Consider the following 26,625-nt stretch of genomic DNA (forward strand, 5'->3'; position numbering starts at 1 on the left):
CGCATCATTGGGCCGCATCAATGGGCGTCAATCCAACAAGTGGGCCGCATCAATGAGCCAGAAATACATCTCGATGGGCCTCATCACATGAGTAGGAATATTTCACAATGGCCTCACTAAATGGGTCGGAAACACATCTCAATGGGCCTCATCATAGGAGCAGGAATATATATCACAATGGGCCTCACTAAATGGGTTGGAAATACATCTAAATGGGCCATGACGTACGGGCCGAGTATACATCTCAATGGGGCACGACCCATGGGCCCCAGTACATCATAATGAGCCGTAACCCGTGGGCCTCAAATACAACAAGTAGGCCACATCAATGGGCCTTATATACACCTCAGGCGGGCCTTGCTCATGGGCCTCAAATACATAACAAGTGGGCCCTACACATGGGCCTTATACGCATCAAATGGGCCACATATATAAGCCTTAAACACATCAAATGGGCCACGCGTCATGGGCCCAATACATATCGCAATGGGCTTGCATCAATGGGCCGCACTAATGGGCCTCATACACACCAAGCGGGTTGCCTCAATGGGCCGCACAAATGCACAATAGGTAAGCCCTGTGCATGCAGCAGATGGGCCCCACCAGATGGTTAGTGTGGATATAGAATGCATACATCTAGTGGGTCACACGTCCCGCGGACGGTGTGGATCATACATCGAGGCTGGCCCTATATGACCTGGATGGTTAGGATGGAACATATGAGGTGGGCTCTGCTCATGGGTTCTAAATACATTACAATGGGCCTTAACCCATGGCCTTTAAATACATCTCAATGGGCCTCAACCCATGGGCTCTGAATACATCTCAATGGGCCTCAACCCATGAGCTCTGATATATATATCATAATGGGGTGCCTGCCCTGGATGGCGTGGATCAAAATACATCACGGTGCATCCCATCAAAATAGTTGGACAGTATGGATATAAAACATATATATCATGTGGGATCCATGTGTACAACGGATGCATCAAGGTGGGCCACTGCATAGACGGTGCAGATACAACACTGCATCATGGTGGGGTAGTACATGGTACTAATGATGATCAGTACTGTCCAAACATTGACCGGGTAGAACAGCACCATCCAAACGTTTCCTATGTAAATCAACACCATTCAAACATTACCTATGTAAATTAGCACTGTCCAAACATTGGACAAGTAAATATGCACCATCCAAACGTTGGACAGCACTTGTTCCAAACAAGTCCAGCACCGTCCATCACTGTCTGGATGGGGTGGATGAAACAACACATCACGGTTGGCCCAAAGCAAATGGGTTTCCACGTGGGGCCACCAGATATGGATAAAATAGTATTATTATTATTATTATTATTATTATTATTACTACTGCTACTTTGAAAATGACCACCGTCCAGTCCAGTCCAGGCCCTGGACATTAGGGACGGACGGTGCAGATGCAATACTATGATGTGGGACCCGCAAAACTTGCGGACGTTAATTCAGCAGTCGCCTGCTGCTGGGTCCCACGTCCTTAGATGATGGACGGTGTGGATTAAAACACATATATCATGGTAGTCCCCACGTGGGAGATGGACGGGGTAGACAAAAACACTTACATCACAGTGTATACCACTGTCCAGCTGCTGGACGGTGGATGAAACACATGCATCAAACGGTACCCACCGTCCAGCCTCTGGGTGGTGTGGATGCATCATATACACATAGGTGGGGGGTCCACGGAACTGCTGACGTACAGTAGTAGCTGAGGCTGTTTAATCTCAACCGTCCATCATATAAAACATATGTCAGGATGGTCCCCACAGCAGCTGGTGACGTCCACATAGCAGCTGAATGCTGAAGATGGACCGTATGGATACAAGGCATGTATCAGGTGGGTCCCATGTGGGGCCCACCATATTGCTTACATGTCATCCAATCCGTTGATAAGGTCACATGGCCCTAGATGAATGATAAAAACAAATTTAATAGCTGATCCAAAACTTCTGTGATACCCAAAAAGAGTCTCAATGGCAGCCGTTTAATCTCACTGTTTCCTCTAATGTGGGCCACCTGAGTGTGCTATAAGGCTGATTTTTGGGGTGTCCCGCTACCCTAAGGCGGCCCACCAAATGCAAGGTGTTGATGTTCCAACACACCTCACGGTGGGGCCCACGGCTGGGACATGGGTTCCTGGCCACCGTTTCACGTCACACGACACCAGGAGCAGGAGGACGCTGCTGGCGTCCTCGGTCAGCAGCAGAAGTGTTGCTCATGTTTTTGTTTTTTTTTTTTTTTTTGAAAACCAAATTTCTATGGTTTTTCACAGGTGGGGCCCACATTAGGTGGATCCACTCCACCCATTAGATTTCATAGCTCAACACAAGTCAAAAGAGTCCAATATCCAATATATTTAGGCGAGTAGAAAAATTAAAGTGAATTTAAACGGTGAAAATTACTATTTCCACTGGTATGGCCCGTCTGACAAGCGGATTATCTTCATTTTTCGGGTCAACGCCTATAATGATCTAGGGAAAGGAATGGATGGCTTGGATTAAAATCATGCACTAAGGTGGGGCCTATAAGAGTGGCCCATCCCAAACCTTAATATATATATATATATATATATATATATATATATATTAAAAAAAAAAACTGCTAGCACGCCACTGTCTTCACGCTAAAACAACGTCCAGCGTCCCTGGACGCTGGACGGACGGCGTGGGTATATGTATCATCAAGGTGGGTCCCACATGTGGGGACCATGGCTGGTGGGTCCCATGTGGACATGGTCCACTTGATTTGAATCAATCTGATGCATACATTTTCCATCATCCAGGGGGTAGGGCCCACATGGCTTGGATGGTTTGAATAAGACATTCATCAAGATGTGGTTCATTCGAGTGGGCCACACAGCCACATCATCACACCAAAATATTGAAAGAGACAGGGGGGAGAGAGAAAGAAGCACCCACCTTAGATCTTAGACTCACTCTTCCACCAATGTGATCTAGAGCTCCAAAGGAACAAAATTTAATGGTTGAGATTGATTTTAGAGGGTTGGATTTAGGGGTGGAGAGCTTGCAAAAGGATTGGAAATAGAGAGCTCTAATGGACGTTGGGAGCTCTCTCTCTTGCTAGGAAATAAGAAAGAAAGAGGAAGGGAGAGAGATAAGAGAGAGAGAGAGTAATAAATGCATGTGTAATAAATGCATGTCATAATGAATGTAAGGGAGGGGGGTTAGGGGTCTAGACTACCTATAGGTAGCTAGAGGTCTAGACTAGCCATAGGTGGGTAGGAAATTATGAGGATGATGATGTCATGCATACATAGGGTGGCATGCCATGCCATAGGTGGGTCCCACAAATGCGATCAAGGTTCAAATAAAGCGCGACCTACATCTTTTGATGTACATCTCGGATTGTCATACGAGACGCGGCGTTGGAACCACAGCGACGATGCGGTCGCAATGACATAGGTCTTAGGTCAAGCCGACTCGAAATTATAGGATAACACTCAAGGTCGCATGCAAATGCTATCTACGCATCGCAGGTCGCTGGAATTCGACCGGGAGGACCGCAGGAGCCTATGGAATGGTACAGACAAGGATACGAGTCTCACATCAGGAACATGAGGAGAGATGGTAGTCCCATCGATAGGACTACGCTAGGGCCTGACCCGTGGGTTTGGGCGGGTGTGTACGGGTGGCAGTAGTTCGACTACATGGGTCCCTTGTGCCCGATGTCACTCGTCACGTGCTCGCCTGACTCGTGCGGTCCAGCCTACTTACTAACCAACCTTGTTCGTAACCCTTTATGCTCACATATATATGGAATCTGGAACACCTTACAACCGTTGTAGCCCATCGACAATCAAAATAAAAAATGGTCCACTGCCTCATGAGCCGGGCATGGTGGAATGGGACGCTGTGTCCGAGCTGTCGGCCTACGCTGGGGTGTCGCGCCTCCTCGTAGTAACTGCGAGCGAGCTCTCTTTCGGTACTCCCCATGTGCTTGAAGTCGGGGATGAGGAACCCAATGGGATTAAGGACCGTGGGGCCTCGGCCTCATACATTGGGGGGTCTAGGCCTCGCAACTAGTTCAGGGCATTTGATATGTGAAGCGTAGCAGAATCTCCAACCTGTTAGATGAATGGACTTAACTAAGAACTCGGCTAACACTATTGCATTGCATCGCACTAGCTAGAGTGGCGACTCGACAGTTGAGGTCGCTCTGAAGGAGTGTCATTCATATGCGATCGTTAGATGGAGTCGCTCAAGGGAGTGTTGTGGCGAGGGCATGCATCATATCATCTACCATGCATATGCATTAATAAGATTAGATAGGCATTTATGAATGACCGTTTTTCAATAAGTTCATAATATAATTGATGCCTGTTATACTTAAGACTAATAGCACCCACTGAGTTGATCACTCACTCCCACTCTGGGACGGTGTTTTAAAACACCAACCAGACTCGTCCGTAGATGCAGGTGATGACGAGTATGAGGAGCCCGGCAATGCGAGCCTCGAGGAGGATGACGAGTTCTCCTACTTCCAGATGATGAGCGGGTCTCCATTGGCTCAGTAGATGGGACGTTGGATCGCTGAGTAGCAGACTCAGCCCTATTCTTTTGGACATGATACTTTTGTGATTTTTGTTGGGCAACGCCTTGGGCGACCCTTTTATATTCTTTTGGACCTGTATATATATATATATATATATATATATATATATATATATATATATATATATATATATATATATCTTTTCCATTCCAGTAGACTAGTTGTGGTTGTGTTTCATGCCCCAAGTAATTCCAAGTTGCGCAATTAAGCTTGATTAATCATAAAACCATAAAATTGATGATAAGTGACACTCAGGAACTTGGGAGTCGAGTGTATGCACGACCCCCGATTTTCAGGGCGTTACATGAAAGAATAACTACAACGTCGCCATATGAAGCAACCGCAGTGGAATCTGATTCATCTTCCTTCTTATTTCCTTTTCCTTTCTTGTCGTTCTTATTCTTACGACACTCATGCTTATAGTGGCCCTTCTTGCCACAATTCTAGCATTCAACATCTTTTCTGGTACTCGACTTGCCTCTTGATTTATCTCGGGCCTTCCCACCCTTTCTTTTCTTTCCTCTCCCCCGTTCATGTGTCATAAGAGCCTCTTACTGAGTAGACCCCTGAGACTTCCTTTTTGTCTCCTCATTGAAAAGACAACAGGTTACCTGTTCCATGGATACCTTTCCATCTAGCGTAGAGTTACTTAGAGACACCACCAATGTCTCCCAACTATCAGGCAGTGAACTAAGCATTAACAAAGCTTGTAATTCATCGTCCAGGACCATCTTCATAGCGGAGAGTTGGTTTAATATATTGTTGATTTCATTCATGTGCTCAGTCACAGAACCACCATCTTTTAACTTGAGATTCACAAGTCGTCTTATTAGAAAAATTTTATTCCTGGCCGTCTTCCTCTCATACAACCCTTATAATTTCAGTCATAGGCTAGCCGCTGAGGTCTCCGTAGACACATGGTGGAATACGAAATCGTCCAACCATTGTCTAATAAACCCCACCGCCTTCCGGTCCAATTTCTTTCAATCATCATCTGACATATCCTTTGGCTTTGCTGATATGCCTTGAATTGGGAAATACAAGTTCTTGTAATAAAGCAAGTCTTCCGTCTTAGCCTTTCATATGATCTAATTAGAACCATTGAGACTGATCATCCTTGATGAGCCACCTTCCATAATTCAGAACCGATCCCACTTCGTTCAATGAACCTGGCTCTAATACCACTTTGTTGGGGGCCTTGCACAAAATCTTAGGATCTAGCCTCCCAAAAATACCAGAATTATGGGATAATAAAGCAATGAAATAAATCAAAGTACAAATCACACGACACAAGAGATTTTTACGTGAAAAACCCTCAAAGAGGTAAAAACCACTGGACCTAGTCCAGAACAACAATCCACTATGAAGTAGAACATTACAACCGATAATAAGTACACACCGCTTGGATTAAACTTTTTTCACTCACGCAGGAGTGGATAAACAATAAGAGAATAAATAAAAATAGAGAGATCTCACCGATTACGAGGACGTAGAAGCGCTGAGATATCAAGTGCACAGTAAATCCCACAAGCTTCCTCTCTCTCTCTCTTTCTCTCTCTCTCTCACACCTTTAATAGCTCTAAACCCTTTAGCAAACCCTTGCAAAGCTTTAGAAAACTCCCTTGCATTATCTAGAAAAGCCCTAGGAACCTCTATTTATAGTTTAGGCAACTCCCTTTTGCACCTCTTGCGAAACCGCCTCAGATTTTCGCAGTCCGCACAAGATCCGGACTCAAATCTGTGTAACCTCGACTGGTCGACCAGGGTCCTCGACCGGTCGAGGGGCCCACTCGACCGGTCGAGCACCTCCCTCGACTGGTCGAGCACCTCGGAGGAATTAATTCAATTGGTCGTTGGACTTTGAGTCGAGCCTCACGTGACTGGTCGAGCGCCACCCTCGACCGGTCGAGTAGCTCACTCGACTAGTTGAGCAGCACGGTGAAACACTCCGATTTTCAACCTACTGCACTATCTCTCCTCTAAACTGAGGAGTAAAACCCCATCATGGATAAGACACATACAGCACGGTAGAACCCACCGTAACACAATCCAGGTCCCCTTCACATTAATAGAAAGTTGTGATTACAGCTTATACCGAATGCGAGTTTCCTCACCGAGAGTTTCCTTCCTAACTAGGTCCCGACACGGATTGGGTACTACCACCACCAGTAGGTAGGTAGCAACTATCGTTTGCGGAGCTCCGTGGGGTCCATCGTGATCTATATTTTTGACGTCTATCTCTTTTGTTAAATATGGCATTAGACAAAAAAAAAGTAGGCATACAGAAGTCTCAAGTGGATCACACCACATGAAGAATTGAGGATTAAGCTCTTACTGTTGAAATTTATCTTAAGGCCCTCTATGATGTTTTGTCATCATCCAACCTGTTCATAGGGTCCCACAGACCTGTACGAGAAGAAAACATTAATATCATCTTGATCTAAAACTTGTGGCTTCTAGGAAGCTTTTAATGGTAGGCTTTAAATTCCCACTGCTTCATGTGGTGTGGTCCAATTGAGTCTTAGATCTGACTTCATTTTTGGACTATGTGTTGAGGGTCGAATATTGCATATTAGACCTTAGTTATTGCTAGGATTTACGAATATGGTATTGTTTAACGACTTAATTTAATCGTGTTTGTGAAGCAAGGTGAATTGACAACATGGACTAGAAAAGGGTACTAAAAGCATGGAATTATCGCTCCGAAGTCACCAAGGCAAGGGACGAACTCTATGGGACCAAGATCGAGGATTTACAAGCCGGAGATCAGAGAAATTCCAGCCATTCACCTTAAACAGGCCTAAAAGATGTCCAAAATGTAAGATTACAGGGTTCCCACCATTTGATCGGCTCAAAACTTTATACAGGGCCTGAGGACTCTAAATTAACCGTACACGTCAAATTTCATCCATTGGATCTTTGTATAAATGTCCCAACGGATAGATCAGCCCTTAAATCCTTATTTGGGGCCCGCCTGATATCTGGATATGCTTCAATTTTGCTCTCAACCCCTTAAATGGGATGATAAAATGAATGGACGGAGAGGATTTTGGATACACATATCCATAGGATCCACACGTACAGTGTATGTGCAAGGTGCACAAGTGCACCGGATGTGCACCGAAAATCCAAAAGTCGGTCAGCGTGCACTGACCGACTCTTCTTCTCAAGAATTCAAAAACGCAACAGCATCTTATGCACGCGTCAATTTTTTTTATTGTGGGCCCCACCCATCATGTATTTTTATGATCTGTACCGTCAAATGTGTCTCTGGGGTAGACTTAACCCTTACTTAGGTGGAATTTTGGTCCATGCACGGGGACAATCATAGATCTCAGCCGCATGCAAGATGAACGATAGTACAGAAGATCTTGTGGGACACTCAAAATCCAATATGAAACCAGCAATTTCTCACTGGTTTTTTGAGAGGATCACAATAAATGGAGTGGATTTCTCCGTCAAAGCCGATAAAGGGGCCCACCATCATCACAGCGTTAACTACGCTGCCCTGTTTTGCAGTCCGGAAGAACCAGACATTCTGAATTGTCCTAGAACACTAGCGATGATCGGATGTCCGATCTGAACCGTCCATCATGTATAGGGACTCAATCTGGTCAGAAACATTTCGACTGTTTTCAACCATACACGTATACATGTCCGCTACAGCGATCACAAGAGGACCATTCAAATACCGTTACAGCAGGAATTCTTCCCTGGGCCGCATTAAAGGACGATCAAAACAGACTATCTCCAATCTAAATTCCGAGGAGAAGCTGATGTACGACATGGATCTCTCAAATGATAGCTAAAGAAGGCCCCACTAATCATCCTTACGCAGGAAGGCCCTGTTGTTGCGCGGTACATAGTCCGGCCCTATTGCAAACAGCCTGCGAAAGGCAAGTCGGTGCTCTACACGCATCTACCGTCTTCAACGTCTATAAAAGGGAAAGAGCGAAAAGAGAAAGGGGATCCGAGCATCTTGGTGTGAAGCAGCCGTGGAGGCATAATTCGAGAGAAAGAGAATATTTTAGAGTTTTGATTATTGTTTTTCGTATTATTATTTTTAAGGGATTTAGCCTAATCATGTTGCTAGGCTAAACTTCTTAGATATGGTTAAGAGGTGAAGCTTGTAGCGTGATGGGAGAACTTATTTCTTGTGCCTTTTGTTTAGACTGAACTGATGTTGATTTTAGTTTAATTAAGGGAATGTTTTTAGTTTTTAATGGTCTGTTGTGACTAAAATTACAATGGGTCTGCGATAGCTTTGAGCATGTTCCTTTCTTTTTTATGTTTATGACGTCAGGAATTCCTGTTGTTCACCATCGTCTCCTGGGCATGGTCGGATGATGGTACCCTTCCTAATCTTCATACATTGTTGATTGGTTGGTAATTAGTTTAATTCTGTTGTTTACTTTGTCTCCTGGGCATGGTTTGGTGATGGAATTCATTCTAATTCATATACCTTTCATCTTTTGAAAACTATATCAAATGAAGTTCAGTTTGATTTTCATGGTTACACCCTTCAACTTGATGAAGATGAGACTCTAAGTCCAGTTGAGTTCTTGAAGCAGGCATATGATCTCTCTGATCTCTACAAGTGGATCATCAAAATCCCTAGTTTCCTTTCCCTGAATTCTTTAAGTTTTAAATAATTATTTCATCATTATTCCTCAAATTACACTCGATTTAGATTTTATCTTAGTCTAGTTTTAGTTCTACTTAGTTTCAGATTACGTACAGGTTTCAGTCCCTTGGGATTCGACCTCAGTCTCACCGAGTTTATTACTACATCACAACTCTATACTTGAGGAGTGAACACTATGCCCTAGAATAATCTATCAAAATATATGGATGGCGTGGATAAAACATATATATCACAGTGGCCCTGCAAAGCCGCTGACATAATTGTCCGTCTCAGCTATGTCGCTGGAATGTTCCAGCAACATAAAATTTTTAATAGGCGGGCATTTACTCACCATTTTTAGGACGTGACACAAAAAAAAAGGTGGATCTACCACTCAATGAGGCCATACGAGATAAAAACTGGGGAAATAAATGACTACTGTTGACACCTTTCCAGGCTCCACTTTGATGTTTATATGCAATCCAAACCGGTTATAAGGTCACTCCCATGGGAATGAACTGAAGAAAAAAAAAAAAAAAAAAGCCCTTATCCTTTTATTAAACGTTTGTGGGCTTAAGAATGTTTCAAGGGTGGTCATTCAATCCTCACTGTTTTCTCTTTTATAGTTTACTTGAGTTTTTGATCCACCTCATTTCTTGTCACGTCCTGAAATGAGCTCTCAAAACGGATGATTTTCTCACAAACATAACAGTGGGCCCACCTGGCTTTCCAATGCAGAACTCCCAGCTGAACCGACTGGTAGGTATTAGGGCCCACACTGACATAAGTGTTTTACGCAGGCCGCTGTCCATTTTTTCAGCTCATTTCTAGGCATAAGCCCAATGTAGACACCCGTCCCGGGAAAGGCAAACCACTGGCTGGGATACATGGCATCAATTCTCCCTTGTCCTGGGATTTGTGACAAATGACTCTAACTGACTGTGACCCAAGATTGGTTTAGCTTGTTTACATGACATCTCGGTTCAACTTTCTATCAGCCGAGAGCTTCGAGCTTATCCTTACTTTTGAATTTGGTTTTGGTCAATATTATATGAGCTTGAGCTCGAGCTTGATTTGATTTGTTCCAAATATTTAAGCTGAGTTGAGCTGAACCGAGCCAAGTTGGAACAAATGCCAGATCGTTTTATTTATTTATTATTATTAAATCGCTGTTATGCCCTTTTGTGTGGGCACCATGGAGCCGGATCTAACTCATTTTTGGGAATCCCAAAAATGATGACATAAAGTGAATAGATGAAGTGGTCAAAACATATACATCAAGGTGGGGCTCACACAACTTTACTATCAATGACCAATTGAATCCATGTTCGCTTGAAAAACTAGTATTGTCTCAATTTTCCCATTGAGCCCACCTAAATATGTGAAGTATATCCATATTGCCCATCCGTTTTTACATATCATTTTAGGACATGAGCCCAAAAATGAAGTAGTTCCAAATCTCAGGTGGGCCATACCATAGTAAATAATGATCATTTAACGACCACCGTTGAAACTTTCCTGAGGTTTACCGTAATGTTTATTCACCATCAAAACTGCTGGTTAATGTCACACAGACATGGCTAAAGGTGATTGACCATGAAATACTTTGTATGGGCCACAAAAGTTTTGAATCAAGCTGAAATTGACACCATGATGATTTCAATGGGGGTCGTAAAACGATCAATGTTTCCTGTGGTATGACCCACCTTGGATCTACTTCATTTTTTTGGCCTATGCCATAAAATGAGCTGAAAAATGGATGGACGACATGGATATGCATCACATATACTGAGGTGGGCCCCACCACAAGAAAACAATATGGATTCGAAACTTATGTCCCCCAACAAGTTTGGATTCTGGGTTGTGTTCTACTGGAGGTTTGGATCTTCCTTATTTTTGCTCTCATACCATAAAATGAGTTGGAAAATTTGATGGACAACTGGATAAAACACATATATCATGGTAGGGCCCACAGAGATGACACCAGTACGTGCCGACTATTGAGATCACCAGCCAATTTAAATCCCACTTTAGCGTACATACTGAGTAAACTTTATGGGCCCACCATCATGAACATGTATTATCCATGCCGTCCATCCATTTTACATAACATTTTAAGACATGATCCAAAATTGAATCATATCCATAGCTCAAGTGGACCAAACCATAGGAAACAATGTGCATTCATATATATATATATATATATATATTTGCTCCATGCATTTGAATTTTTTCTAGGGTTTCAGTTCTTCCTTGCTGATTGTGTGGTAGGAGAATGAAGGTTAAAATACTCCAATGGCATGCTGTAGCTTCCTGGACATGGGATGCACAGGACGAAACATGTGGGATTTGTAGAATGGCATTTGATGGTTGCTGTCCTGATTGCAAATTTCCAGGCGATGATTGTCCACTAATTTGGGGCGCATGTAACCACGCGTTCCATCTTCACTGCATCTTCAAATGGGTGAACTCACAGACCCCTCAAGCACATTGCCCCATGTGCCGTAGGGATTGGCAATTTAAAGGTTGATCGGTAAACCTTCACCATTCGTGGCCTTCTGTTCTTTTTCTACCCCATCAGATGCGTTGGAAGCCGCTAAGTTCAAGCTTTTTTATGGTTGACGAGCAATGGAATCCTAACTTGGTGTACAAGGTAATCTGTTTCTTTTAGTTCATTTGTGAAATCAAGTAGCTTCCTTTTGTAGAATCAGTCGAATTCAAACGTGACTTGATTTTGTTCGTCAAGGGTTGAAATGACAGTTATATCATTTTCATGCAAATATATATATATATATATATATATATATATATATATATATATATATATATATATTGTATTATCCACATTATCATGAATATGTATTATCCATGCCGTCCATCTGTTTTTACATATCATTTTAGGACATGATCCCAAAATTGAATCATATCCAAAGCTTAAGTGGATCACACCATAGAAAACAATCTGCATATAATCTACGAGCTAAATCAATCCGAATCAAACCAAATTGAATCAAGCCGAGCTCCGAGTCGAGCCAAGCCAAGCTGGTAGTACCTTGGTTTGAGCTTGATTTGTTTTTTTTTAAATGATCTTGACTCCAAGGCTTGGTTTGATTTGAACTTGTATTCAAACCAATCCAAGCCAAGCTTTTCCAAACCAATCCCGGTCAAGCTTTCGAGCTAGCTTGGTTTGTGTCTAGCTCTAATCTTTCCCTCTAGGCAGAAAGAGGCAGAAGCAGCAGTAGGAATCGGGTAGAAGTTTTTCAGTTTTTCTTGGCTTTGGTTCCCTAACAAAGAGGGGGTTCTGTCACCTAGGATCTGCTTCAAATAATTATACCTACACCTACATTCTGCCTCAACCAACAACATCAATCTAACTCAGCAAAGCCAGCCTATCACACCAAGAGTAGAGTCAGTATTAGGGATGTTCAACTATCTCCAGTATCTATGTCACATGCATGCAAAACATGGAGACAGTAAATCATTTGTCTATCCTTTGCCTTTTTGCTGACGAGGTATCTATGTCACATGCATGCAAAAGATGCCATTGATGCTGCTGGGGTTAATAAGAGGCTTGTTCTTAGAATGGCATATATGGGTGCAGATCCGGTAAAAAAAGGAATTATGGTTTGGAGGCCACCCATGTTTGCAGTTGTTTAGGCTCTTTGGTGGAGAGAAACAATCAATGCTTCCATAACAAAAGTGGGTTAATGCCTAGAGTTTTTAGAAAGGTAAAGCTAGATACTATAGATGGGCTTTTTTTTTAAAGGGATTTGATGAATGTAATTTTTCTTTTTCGTTTGAGCTTAAGTCGTAGTATTCATTGTTGAGGCCCTCTTGGCACTCTTTCTCTAATAAAATAAGTAGCAACCACCATCTTAGAAACACTATTAATCCCTGCTTTAGTTGCAACAGAGATGACTTGTCAACACTGGAGATGGAAAGTGCATGCCGATTTAGTATGCTAGAGGATTGAAGTGCAGAATCTTCAGACAGGCACAGCCAAAAGCCTAGACCTAAAGGCGTTTGGCTGAGTTGGGGAGTTTCGGATGGTATATTTCAGCATGCTAGGTCGATGATTGGAGGATATCGTGCCGGCGACATGCTCATGGTGATTTCCCATGTCTGGATAAAAGTGTTTAGAGTTACCATTATTAAATTGACTCATGTAGCATTGCCAAGCATGTAACCCTGTGATTATGAGAAATCTAACAATTAATGGTTTAAATTGTGCAATGAAGGACATGGATTGGATACTGAGTAAAATCTGTGGGGCCCACTGTGATGTATGTGTCTTGTCCATGCCATCCCGTTTTACCCACTCATTTTAGGGCATGAGCCAAAATTGAAGCATATATAAATTAAGTTCAAGTGGCCATTCCACATAAACAGTGGGATGTTTATTTGTCATCCAACCTGTTCGTAAGCTCACACAGACACGGATGAAGGGGGAACATGAGAGGGCACTACTACTACTCAAATCCAAAGCTTTTAACCACTTGCATTAAAAAAAAAAAAAAAAAAAAAACCATCTAACCTAATGTATGCCTTAGCCATGTCTAGTTTCAAACTCAAACTCGTCTTTTTCTTCTCCAACATTATTCGCTGAGCGAATAATGTCGTGGGCTAAGGGCAAGCTCTAATTTTAGAAGTCCCATCTCCCTTACGTGATGGGGGCACCTTACTAGATCTAGCCCTAAATAGTAAGGAAAGGAGCTTCTTCAGATGGGGCCTTTTCAAGACTGAGAAAAGTGATAATTGAAAGGCCAAATGGTATATAATGGTCTCTTTTACATACCTGTGGCCAAGGAAGACTTGTTACACTGCTAAAATTATTGATATATAATTAACTTATACAACGCTATTATTAAATTTAGCTAGACCAGACAAGACCTAACTCTATTTTAATTGGGTCCTAGTTGATGCATATGACCTGAACCTGACCTGACCTGACCTGAATTAAGCCAGGTCCCAAAAGATGAGCCATGGACCCGACTCAATTTCTTAATTAGTTCAAAAAATTGAACACAAACCTATTAGAATTGGATTCGGGCATCGTCAACAATTTGAGAATCCTCTAGATACAGAGGGAATTTATCATCAACAGATTGTGAATCATCTGAATAGTGAGGAAGCGGACTAGCTGTGGCCCCTCCTCACCCAAGGCAATGTGGCCCTTATTATGGGGCCCACCTTGATGCATATCTTCTATATCCACACCGTCCATCTATTTTTATCATATCATTTTAGAGCATGAGTCCAAAAATGAAGAGGAACCAATTCTCAAGTGGACTGTACCATAGGAAACAGTGATAATTGACAATTAATGAGCTACAAAAGTTTTGGATCATACACATATTTGACGTTGGATAGAAAATAAACAACACATATTTGACGTTGGATGGAAAATAAACATTACCAAAACATTAAAGTGGGCCCTAAGAAGTTTTTAATGGTAGGGCGTTCAATCACTATGATCCACATGAGAATTGGATTTGCTTCATTTTTGGGCTAATGTTTTAAAATGACCCGTGCATAATAGAGATGGACGGCTTGCATATGGAATATATGAATCAAGGTGGGCCCCTTGGTAAGGGCTGCACCTAATTGTCTCCCACATACAAATGGCCCCAAAAATTATTGGATCCACACCACTAAAACTAGAGTCACAATAACCTATGCCTCTTTCAAGATTGAACAAATCATCAAATAATAAATGAATTCTGATTCCATCATTCTAAATGTAGTTTCAAATACAAAATATATCATCAAAAATAAAAGAATTTAAAAAATAAAAAAATAAAAAATAAAAAAGAATAATGTATATCCTCCTCATTAAACCCTTACCCGGCACAAAGGACACATGTTACCCTACTCCAACCACTGAGTAATGCAAGCTCCGCGGAAAACATGAGAGTAGGCCATGCGCTTTACTTCCATTTCATCACTAAACTCATCCAAACAAATTCTACAATTCTCCATCCAATCTCTTTCTCCCACCTTCTCTGTTCTCAAAGCCTCCTCAATTGATGATCTTGAAGCAGGGGTCCCGCTGAATCCTCCATTGTCCCCATCCATGTCCATCGAGTCTGCAAGAGCCTGATGGATCACTTCCTCTTCATCGTAGAAATTTGACATAAGATCTTCAATCTCCAATACAACCTGCAGCAAGTAACGTCCCTTTCTAACCACCTCTTCAACCATAGAATGGAGAGAGACGGCAATGGATTCTTTCAAGTTTCCAAGTGTACAGGAACATATTTCTAGGTCGGAAAGCATCATCGGAATGAAGAGATGCAGGTTCTTTGGAATGAGTAAGCTAGCCATCTCGACTGACAATGACTTGGTTATGGTCAGAATCTCCGTTTCAGAATTAAACTACAATAAAACTCCTAGAATTTGCGACTTCCTATAAATAGTAAAGTAACTATCTTATAGACAGTCATGATTCCTACTAGTGTGCATGGTTTTTGGCCAAAAATAGTAAGTTTCCTATTTGGCTTCACCACGCTGTTCTCCTAATAATTCTAAGCACTTTGGCGCAACTCCTAAAGCTTAAAGGATGATGAGTTAGACCATTATCTGATTGACTCATGTAGCATTGCCAAGCATGTAACCCTGTGATTAAGAGAAATCTAACAATTAATGGTTTAGATTGTGTAATGTAGGACATGGAATGGATACTGAGTAAAATCTGTGGGGCCCACTGTGATGTATGTTTCTTGTCCACGCCATCCCGTTTTACCCACTCATTTTAGGGCATGAGCCAAAATTGAAGCATATATAAATTAAGTTCAAGTGGCCATTCCACAGAAACAGTGGGATGTTTATTTGTCATCCAACCTGTTCTTAAGCTCACACAAACATGGATGAAGGGGGAACATGAGAGGGCACTACCACTACTCAAATCCAAAGCTTTTACGCACTTGCATTAAAAAACCCTAACCTACTGTATGCCTTAGCCATGTCTAGTTTCAAACTCAAACTCGCCTTTTTCTTCTCCAACATTCTTCATTGAGCGAATAATGTCGTGGGCTAAGGGGAAGCTCTAATTTTAGAAGTCCCATCTCCCTTACGTGATGGGGGCGCCTTACTAGATCTATCCCTAAATATTGACGAAAGGAGCTTCTTCAGATGGGGCCTTTTGGGACTGAGAAAAGTGATAATTGAAAGGCCAAATGGTATATAATTAATGGTCTCTTTTACATGCCTGTGGCCAAGGAAGACTTGACACTGCTAAAATTATTGATATATAATTAACTTATACAATACTATTATTAAATTTAGCTAGACTAGACAAGACCCAACTCTATTTTAATTGGATCCAAGTTGATTCATGCGACCTGAACCCGACCTGACCCGAATTAAGCTAGGTCCCAAAAGATGAGACATGGACCTGACTCAATTTCTTAATGAGTTCAAAAAATTGAACACAAACCTATTAGAATCAGATTGGGGCATCATCAACAAATTGAGAATCCTCTATATACAGAGGAAGTGCATCATCAACATATTGGGAATCCTCTAAATACTGAGGGAGCGGACTAGATGCAGCCCCTCCTCACCCAAGGCGATGTGGCCCTTATTATGATAAGCCACGACGGTCAGCAAAGGCCCTGAGGCCAAATCCCAGATACGTGGGATGAAGTTGGACGTGGAGAAGAAGCTAATAAATTGGGGTGGACTGGGTCACCTACAAGACTGGGTCACTAGCGTGCGGTTGCGAGTTTTACGTCATTTGTTATGCTACTTTTATTTCCGTTGGTTATGCTTTGTGTATACGTGTTGGTATGTTCTGTTTCCAGCTTTCCTTTTATTTCGGTTTTATTGTACATGGCTTGGCTTATTTAAAGCTGCCGAAAGTTATCAATCAAAAAAAGTAATCATTGTTATCAAACTTGTGGTATTTTCTCACCCGAAGAGAAACTTATTTACTTATTCTTGTATTAGCTGTGTTGGGACCTATCATTGGTATCAGAGCCAGGTTGCTATGGGAACCAATAAAGAGCGTATTGAACTGTTGGAGGCTGGGCTCGGTGAGGTGCAAGATGGCTACACCGGATGGAGCTCGGCATGACAGACAGGCTGCGGCAATTGGAAGAGACTCTTAACCGACTCTTTGATGTATTACTTGCAAATCAGGAGCTTCCAAATCATGGTAACTAATACCGTGAAGGCCACAATGGGGGACGGCTTGTCGTATCCTCCAAAACGGTAAAATTGGAATTTCCTCGATTCTCCGGAGATGACCCGAGGGAGTGGTTCAATTGTGTGAACCAATTCTTTGAATTCCAGAACACTCCCGATGACAAGAAGGTTTCTTTGGGCTCTTATCACTTGGAAGGAGAGGCCAACCAATGGTGGCAATGGATCCGCAGAACGTTCCAAGAAGAGGGACGAGTTCTCTCATGGGCAGATTTTGAAGATGAACTTTGGGCACGTTTTGGACCTTGAGATTGTGAGGATTTTGACGAAGCTCTATCACGGATCAGACATACTGGTTCCCTGCGTGAATACCAATGGGAATTTGAACAATTAGGCAATTGGGTCACAGGCTGGACGCAAAAGGCTCTTGTGGGAACCTTCATGAGTGGTTTAAAGACAGAGATATCGGATGGGATCCGCATGTTTAAACCACAGACATTAAAAGATGCCATTCGCTTCGCACGGATGAGAGATGACCAGCTAATGAGACAAAGGAGAGTTACACGACCTGCACCACCAGTGCGAGCTCCACTAGCCCTTACACCAGCAAATCGAGCAGCGCCCGTAGCACCTGTCCGGCAATTGAGTTGGGAAGAAATGCAACGGCGACGTCTCCAAGGTTTATGCTTTAATTGTAATGAACGGTTTACTGCAGGACATAAATGTCAAGGGCCACGGATACTTATGTTGGAGGGACGTGAGGACAACAACAACATATTTTGCGACGACGTCACCCATGAACAGCAAGCAAAAGAAAACTAAGAGGAGCCCCTCGAACCGGAGATTACATGCATGCATTAACGGGATGGTCCGTGCCCAAGACCATGCGTGTAGCGGCCAAGATCGGTTCCCACGAGATCATCGTACTCATAGACAGTGGATCAACTCACAACTTCATTAGTGAGAGGTTGGCCAATGAACTGAGGTTACCAGTAGTGCCAACTGAGAGGTTCACCGTGCGGGTAGCTAACAGGGACAAATTGAAGTGCTAGGGACGTTTCGAAGAGGTGCGAGTGGACCTCCAAGGCACTCTTTTCTCTTTAACTCTCTATTCTCTTCCTCTGACAGGGCTGGATCTAGTTCTAGGTATTCAATGGCTTGAAATGCTAGGTTCCGTGGTTTGCAACTGGAAGCAATTAACCATGGAGTTTCTTTGGGAGAACCAGATCAGGCGGTTACAAAGGACCAACAGTGAAATTATTCAAGCCGCATCACTCAAGGAGCTCTCAAAGGAGGCTCGCCAGGGCCATTTCATTTTCGCACTATGCCTACTCGACGGTGCCCAAGAGCCGAACAAAAAAATGCATCCTGAGATGCAGCAAATATTACAGGAATTTTCGGAGGTATTCCAGGAACCTTCAAGTCTACCACCCATCAGAGAAGTTGATCACTGCATCTCTCTCAAAGAAGGAACCGAGCCAATTAACGTCCGACCGTACCGTTACGCGTACTATCAAAAGGAGGAGATCGAAAAACAAGTACACGATATGTTAAATGCAGGCCTCATCCGACCCAGTACAAGCCCATTCTCCTAATAATTCTAAGCACTTTGGCACAACTCCTAAAGCTTAAAGGATGATGAGTTAGACCATTATCTGATTGACTCATGTAGCATTGCCAAGCATGTAACCCTGAGATTAAGAGAAATCTAACAATTAATGGTTTAGATTGTGTAATGTAGGACATGGATTGGATACTGAGTAAAATTTGTGGGGCCCACTATGATGTATGTTTCTTGTCCACGCCATCCCGTTTTACCCACTCATTTTAGGGCATGAGCCAAAATTGAAGCATATATAAATTAAGTTCAAGTGGCCATTCCACAGAAACAGTGGGATGTTTATTTGTCATCCAACCTGTTCTTAAGCTCACACAGACATGGATGAAGGGGGAACATGAGAGGGCACTACCACTACTCAAATCCAAAGCTTTTACACACTTGCATTAAAAAACCCTAACCTACTGTATGCCTTAGCCATGTCTAGTTTCAAACTCAAACTCGTCTTTTTCTTCTCCAACATTCTTCATTGAGCGAATAATGTCGTGGGCTAAGGGGAAGCTCCAATTTTAGAAGTCCCATCTCCCTTACATGATGGGGGCGCCTTACTAGATCTAGCCCTAAATAGTAACGAAAGGAGCTTCCTCAGATGGGGCCTTTTGGGACTGAGAAAAGTGATAAATGAAAGGCCAAATGGTATATAATGGTCTCTTTTACATGCCTGTGGCCAAGGAAGACTTGTTACACTACTAAAATTATTGATATATAATTAACTTATACAATGCTATTATTAAATTTCGCTAGACCAGACAAGACCCAACTCTATTTTAATTGGATCCAAGTTGATGCATGTGACCTGAACCCGACCTGAACCGAATTAAGCCAGGTCCCAAAAGGTCCCAAAAGATGAGACATGGACCCGACTCAATTTCTTAATGAGTTCAAAAAATTGAACACAAACCTATTAGAATCAGATTGGGGCATCATCAACAAATTGAGAATCCTCTATATACAGAAGGAGTGCATCATCAACATATTGGGAATCCTCTAAATACTGAGGGAGCGGACTAGATGCAGCCCCTCCTCACCCAAGGCGATGTGGCCCTTATTATGGGGCCCAACTTGATGCATATGTTCTATATCCACCATCCATTTTTATCATATCATTTTAGAGCACGTGTCCAAAAATAAAGCAAAACCAACTCTCAGGTGGACTGTGCCATAGGAAACAATGGTAAATGACCATTAATGAGCTACAAAAGTTTTGGATCATACACACTCTTTTTTTTTAATGGTAGGGCATTCAATCACTATGATCCACATGAGAATTGGATTTGCAATTCATTTTTGGGCTAATGTTTTAAAGTGACCCGTGCAAAATATATGGACAGCTTGAATATAGAATATATGAATCAAGATGGGCCCCTTGGTAAGGGCTGCACCTAATTTTCTCCCACATACAAATGGCCCCAAAAATTATTGGATCCACGTCAATAAAACTAGAGTCACAATAACCTATGCCTCTTTTAAGATTGAACAAATCATCAAATAATAAATGAATCCTGATTCCATCATTCTAAATGTAGTTTCAAATACAAAATATATCATCATAAATAAAAGAATTTAAAAAATAAAAAAATAAAAAATAAAAAAGAATAATGTATATCCTCCTCCTTAAACCCTTACCCGGCACAAAGGACACATGTTACTCTGCTCCAACCACTGAGTAATGCAAGCTCCGTGGAAAACATGAGAGCACGACATGCGCTTTACTTCCATATCGTCACCAAACTCATCCAAACAAATTCTACAATTCTCCATCCAATCTCTTTCTCCCACCTTCTCTGTTCTCAAATCCTCCTCAATCGATGATCTTGAAGCAGGGGTCCCGCCGAATCCTCCATTGTCCCCATCCATGTCCATCGAGTCTACAGTAGCCTGATGGATCACTTCCTCTTCATCGTAGAAATCTGACGTAAGATCTTCAATCTCCAATACAACCTGCAGCGAGTAACGTCCCTTTCTAACCACCTCTTCTACCATAGAATGGAGAGACGGCAATGGATTCTTTCAAGTTTCCAAGTGTACAGGAACATATTTCTAGGTCGGAAAGCATCGTCAGAATGAAGAGTTGCATGTTCTGCGGAATGAGTAAGCTGAACATCTCGACTGACAAGGCCTTGATCATGGTCAGAATCTCCATTTCAGCAGCAACTGTAAAAGTGAGATCATATCCGGACAAATTTAGCAGTTGATGCTTCTTCTTCCAAAGAATTTTGATGGCTGCGATTGGATCTTGAGTTTCATCACTTTTCATTACTTTGCCGGAAATCTTACGACTTGTGGTGTGATCACAGGCCATGTTTGTGGTAAGGTCTCAAAGGAAGGAAGGAAAGAGGAGAAGAAAAGCACTCTAGGCAGGAAGGAGAAGAAAATTTTGATTTACCAATTTCCTTTTCTACGACTAATATATACCCCGTATCCCTTCCTGTTGTAAAATATTGGTTTTAAATATATTTTAATAATAATATTATTATATAATATATACAAAAAGTGTTTGCAAAATACTTCTGTGATGGGTTTTGGGATTAGTCGAAAAGGAGGAGAAGAAATTGTGGTTTAAATAAAAGTGGTGGAGTATTATAATGTTTACCCACCTAGTCCGAGGAGAATTGGACTTGCGTGTTCCAGTGCACCCGCACGTGCCCGGACTCGGTCTTAGGTTCGGTGCGAGGGCATGGGCATGTGAGGCAGTGTGGTTGTAGAGGCGTTAATGGCGCACTTCATACGTCCGCATCGTGTCGCAGAGGGTCGCTTCTTCGCGAACCGGAGTGACACGCGTGCGAGTCGCTGTGCGACTAAGAGGCTAAGGTAGGTGCTGGAAGACTAGAGGAGTGAATGAGAGTCCCTCTAAATATATAGAGGCTGGAAAAGAGTTGTTGCAGAGAAGTGTAACTGCTCATCACTGACCATGCAGAAACTGCTGCACGTGGCTAGCCCAACAACTAGAAATGGCTAGCCACTGTCTCACCGCAGTCAGCATGCAGCAGCTGTTATGGCTCATGCACAATGGCCAGAAACAGCCAATAACGACTAGTTTCTCCAACAGCTAGAAAAAATAATCAATGGGATCTATTTCCCTGGACCATAACCCCCAGCCACCATAGCCTATATAAAGAGGGTTTAGATGGGTTTCCAAACCATCTTAACACACTTCAGCAAGACTAATACGAACCAGAGCCACTCCTCTCCTACAGACCAAAATTCCAACAATACAGCAAGCTACCCCCATAATAGACTATCCAAATCCCGAAGAAACCTATCTGAATTAAAAATTCACTCTTAGATAAAATTATCATCAGGAAGAACAAGTTTCCCTTACAGGAATCAAGGCTTCGCTAAATATTCTAGAATTTATGACTAGTTTACCAAAATTCTAACAGGTTGCAAAACATCCACTAGATGCAGGTAGAGGACATAACAAAAAATTTAAAAAAAAAAAAAAAAAAAAAAATCCAATAGATCACTTAGGTATACAACAACCTTTTTCTAAATAATTTCAAATCTATTGTAGTCTAGTTGGTTAGGATAACTAGCTTTCACCCAGAGACTCGGGTTCAAGTCCCAGCAACGGAGCCATAATCAGGAAAGGCGTAAGGGGACAAATTCAAATTATCAAATCTCGGGGTCGAGATTTTGTTTAAGGGGGGGTAGAATGTAGCATCCCGAATCATATAGACAATTATGTGTACACCTAGACATGTATGGATCTGTCCCACGAAGAATACATGGAAGACTTAAGCATAATGAATTGATGAGAATGTTAGGAACAATTAAATTTTAAGTGGTATCTTAAATAATTGGGATATACAGCGAAAGCATAATGAGCCATGTATAATTATCCCTTACGAGAATATAAGATTTTGTGATATTTCATGATATCCCCATAACTTTAAAACAATTGAGGATTATGGACGAATGGAACCATATTAATGTCAAATTTATAAGGTTTGACTCAAATTCTAAGTCCTAGAAAATCTTAAAAGATTCTAATGCCTTGATCAAGTAAAGGATCGAGATTCAACGGGATTACGAATTGATACCAGTAAATCCTCTGTATTGCACAGACAAAGGATCTGTGTATCGGGCTCGAACCAACTACAACCATCTATCTGTATCACCTGGAACACAAGATGTAGGGAATCCGTAGAGACATGAAAGATGGCTTGTACAATAAAAGTACTAAATTTCGGGGGCAAAATTATGTTTAAGGGGGGTAGATTGTAACGCCCCGAACTTTTCAATACTTGAGTATTGAAAGTTCTCGAGCGTTACTGTAAGATTCAATGTAACATATACGTGTGTACCTTACCAATCCAATTATCTTAGCTTTACATCCTTACCCTGACACAAACCCAACTGTTAAGAATGATCTCCATTAATAGATCAAGTCATCTGACCGTCAATTTCAAGGTAAGACTCTCCAGCATGTGATTTAACGTATGTGTCTTCCCCTAAACGAATTAACGAATAACTTTCTATCCATAATGATTTACATATAAGTTCTTTTATAAGAATTATTTGGAAATGTTTCTACAACTATATGAAACCATTGGATTTTTCAAAACTCACAGATCAGCAATAGTTACGAAAATGCCATTGACCTAGACCCCTGAACTCTAGATCCATGTTTTCCACAATATATTTCATGTGAAATTTTATACTAGCCCTAATTATCATAAATTAACCATACACGTTGAATTTCAGCCCTTAGATCGTAGAAAATTAGCTACTTGACCACTACATCCGTTCGTACACTTATCAGATCAAGATTTTGATCCATTCATCTTGTTCATCATATATGAATATGCTTGACCCACCATCAGAACTACGATCTGAGAAACCTACACATGTAAATAAGACACTCTAATTTGACAATATACATGCTTTACCCCTAATCCTCCAGAAACCCGTTTTACGTCTATCTAGTTACGAAAATGACCGTATATCCACCTATATACATAGTAAGAGTGTTAACCATCAAGTTCTCTTATTTTTAGCTAGTCATTTGACCATCCATCATGTTCGAATCTGCCAAACGAGCCACAAGAACATCACGGTAAACCGATCATCATGAAGATCTTAGGTTCTAGGTCCAAACTGCCCAGTAACTTGTCGATTAGAGGTGTATAAATATTATTTTGAAATTTTGAAGTATATTAGCCATTAAAAGAACATCTTATTCATCCTCGAGAGATCGGGGCCCAAAATGGATCGCAGAAAAGAGTACAAAAAACGATGCATGCTCGCCAAATTTTAAGACATTCGGACAGAATATTTCGACATAACGGGCGTCGGATGCCAGTTAAGAAATAGACGGCGATTTTGTAAATAGTCAATGCCACTATATGCCACCGTTGGTATGGCCCACCCGATTAACAGATCTATCCCATTTTTGGACCATAATCCTAATAGGGCATGTTAAACGCAATGAACAGAGCGGATCGTACTACTACAAATAGTAATGTGGACTCCACACAAAATAGCTCAATTCATTCAAATTGTCACAGAAGTCTCTCGTGCATGGGGTTTAACGGTGGGTGTTGGTTCCTATTGGACACACCGTACAGCCTACTTGACTAACCAAATTGCCTCGTATTTGACCCCTAGTTCTAACATAGCGATACAAAGGTGGTGAATCGAGTAGATTACTTGATGACACATCATAGTAGACCCCACATCATCACATGTAGGTAATGTGTAAACAAGAATACCACTGTGAAACAGATGTTCGGTTTTTACAGATTCTCTCACGCGAAAGAACTTCACCACAAAGCGAGGGAAGCAGCTACGTCTGATCCAAGTGGGCCACCATTCCAACTAATCTGGACGATATAAACCGCCCAAAACCTTCCAAGAAACACCCCGACCTTACCCACAAAGATAGACCAGAAAGATCTACATGAAGACGCTGACCACCCACTTCCTTCATAACATAGTCCCTTTTCCTTCTGCAAAATTGAGCTACGTAAAGACCCACGCCGTTTCTCTTGCTGCTTAAACAAAGAATACGCAGGGAGAAGTGTCAGTTCAGACAACCTATAAAAGGGGACCTACCGTCCACAAGATAGAAAATAAGAAAAGAAAAAATCGGAGGAAGGGAAAGAAATGAAGAAAAGAGGGAAAGAAGAAGAAAAGGAAGATTCGGTCGAGCGTCAGCTTCATCCGCAGCCGCTGTCACCCAGTAAGGAGTTGCTACCCGATCCAGTAAGAAAGAAAAGAGAGGAGAAGAGAAAGAAAGAGAAAGAAAGGAGGAGAAAGAAAAGAAGAAAGAAAGAAGAGGAAAGAGAGAGAGAGAGAGAGAGAGAGAGAGAGAGAGAGAGAGAAAAGAAGACAAAGAAGAAAGACGAGAGAGGAAAGGAGGAGGAGAAACAGAGAGGAAGACTGGCAGCGGCCTAGTTTAGCGTCGAACAGACATTGGAAGGTAAGGGTTCCAGTTCTTAGGTTATTTTTGGGTCATTTTCTTCATTTGCCTTTCCTTTTCTTCGCAACAAAGAGACGTGGAATCTTCCACCATCTTGAACCGAGTCAACTCAGTGGACGAATGTGCTTCCAAAGTGGAATCACACCAACAAAGAAAATACCTAGCTTGGTCTTAGAATCAAATCCTCTTATACTCACTAAGTTAGTTAAAGCAAACAAACTCTTTAATGGATTCGAGTCAGGCAAATATAGACAAGATGTAATCCTAAAGGGCGCCTTCGAACGTCTGAATACCTAACTTTTGTAAGGAACAATCAAACAGATAAAGGTGAGGCGCAAATCAACCAGTGGCGGCTGTTTCTATATCAGAAGCTGTCTCATATCTTAGCAATGCAAGAAACAAAACTCAATATCTCTATCTACTGCCGAGGCTGAATACATCGCAACAAGCAATTGTTGTGCTCAACTCCTCTGGATGAAACAATGTTACTGGATTATGGGATTGAGCAATCAATGGTGACACTGTTCTGTGATAATACAAGTGCCATCAACATTTCAAAAAATCTAGTTCAACATTCAAGGACAAAACATATAGACATTAGACACCGTTTTATCCGAGTGCTTGTTGAAGAAAAAATTATTATACTAGATTATGTGTCTACGGAAAGACAACTTGCTAATATCCTCACAAAACTTCTTGATGCAAATAGATTTGAGGATCTCCAAACATCCATTGGATTATGTGCAATATGATAAAAAGTACAGTGAAGGGGCGCTAAATAAGCACATCTGAAGACAAAGGTCCTCCTTGAAGGGGGTCAGTAGCACCCTGGGCTTGGTCAAATGTGGATATAGGTAGACATGGTTCATGAACCAACCGGTGGTCATTCTGTGTGTCAAGCAGATCAACAAGTCCAAAAATTTACAAATCTGATATGTTCGATGTCATCAGGGCAGAATTGATGCCATCGAAATTGATTTGATGTCATCGGAATTTGAACTCTGATGACATCAAAACTGTCTAGAACAAGAACCAAGACTCGATGCCATCGAAATCACCCGATGTCATCGACGATATGGACTGGTTGAATCTCACGAATATCCATTGGTTCTTTCCAACGGCCATCGTCACAGACATCAATGAGTTTATGCATCTGAATTCGATGACATCGAATGAGAACCATCTTAGCTATAAAGAAACTGCGCACGC

The 26,625-nt window shown here is 41.8% G+C and overlaps 3 protein-coding genes across 3 annotated transcripts; 1 reads left to right on the forward strand and 2 right to left on the reverse strand.

Annotated features, from left to right (window-relative positions):
- The first annotated feature begins 11,451 nt into the window (after positions 1-11,451).
- Positions 11,452-12,012, forward strand: LOC131221088 (anaphase-promoting complex subunit 11). The gene has a single exon (XM_058216198.1). It carries the CDS (start codon positions 11,508-11,510, stop codon positions 11,760-11,762), a length of 255 nt encoding a protein of 84 aa, XP_058072181.1. The 5' UTR covers positions 11,452-11,507; the 3' UTR covers positions 11,763-12,012.
- Positions 12,013-15,100: 3,088 nt separating this feature from the next.
- LOC131219977 (uncharacterized) lies at positions 15,101-15,556 on the reverse strand. The gene has a single exon (XM_058214958.1). The coding sequence runs from the start codon at positions 15,554-15,556 to the stop codon at positions 15,101-15,103; it is 456 nt and encodes a 151-aa protein (XP_058070941.1).
- A 4,727-nt stretch (positions 15,557-20,283) lies between these two features.
- Positions 20,284-21,031, reverse strand: LOC131221087 (E3 ubiquitin-protein ligase RING1-like). Its single transcript, XM_058216197.1, has one exon. It carries the CDS (start codon positions 20,973-20,975, stop codon positions 20,607-20,609), a length of 369 nt encoding a protein of 122 aa, XP_058072180.1. The 5' UTR covers positions 20,976-21,031; the 3' UTR covers positions 20,284-20,606.
- Between the last annotated feature and the right edge of the window lie 5,594 nt (positions 21,032-26,625).

Source organism: Magnolia sinica, chromosome 12, assembly GCF_029962835.1.
Source record: "Magnolia sinica isolate HGM2019 chromosome 12, MsV1, whole genome shotgun sequence".
NCBI lineage: Eukaryota > Viridiplantae > Streptophyta > Magnoliopsida > Magnoliales > Magnoliaceae > Magnolia > Magnolia sinica.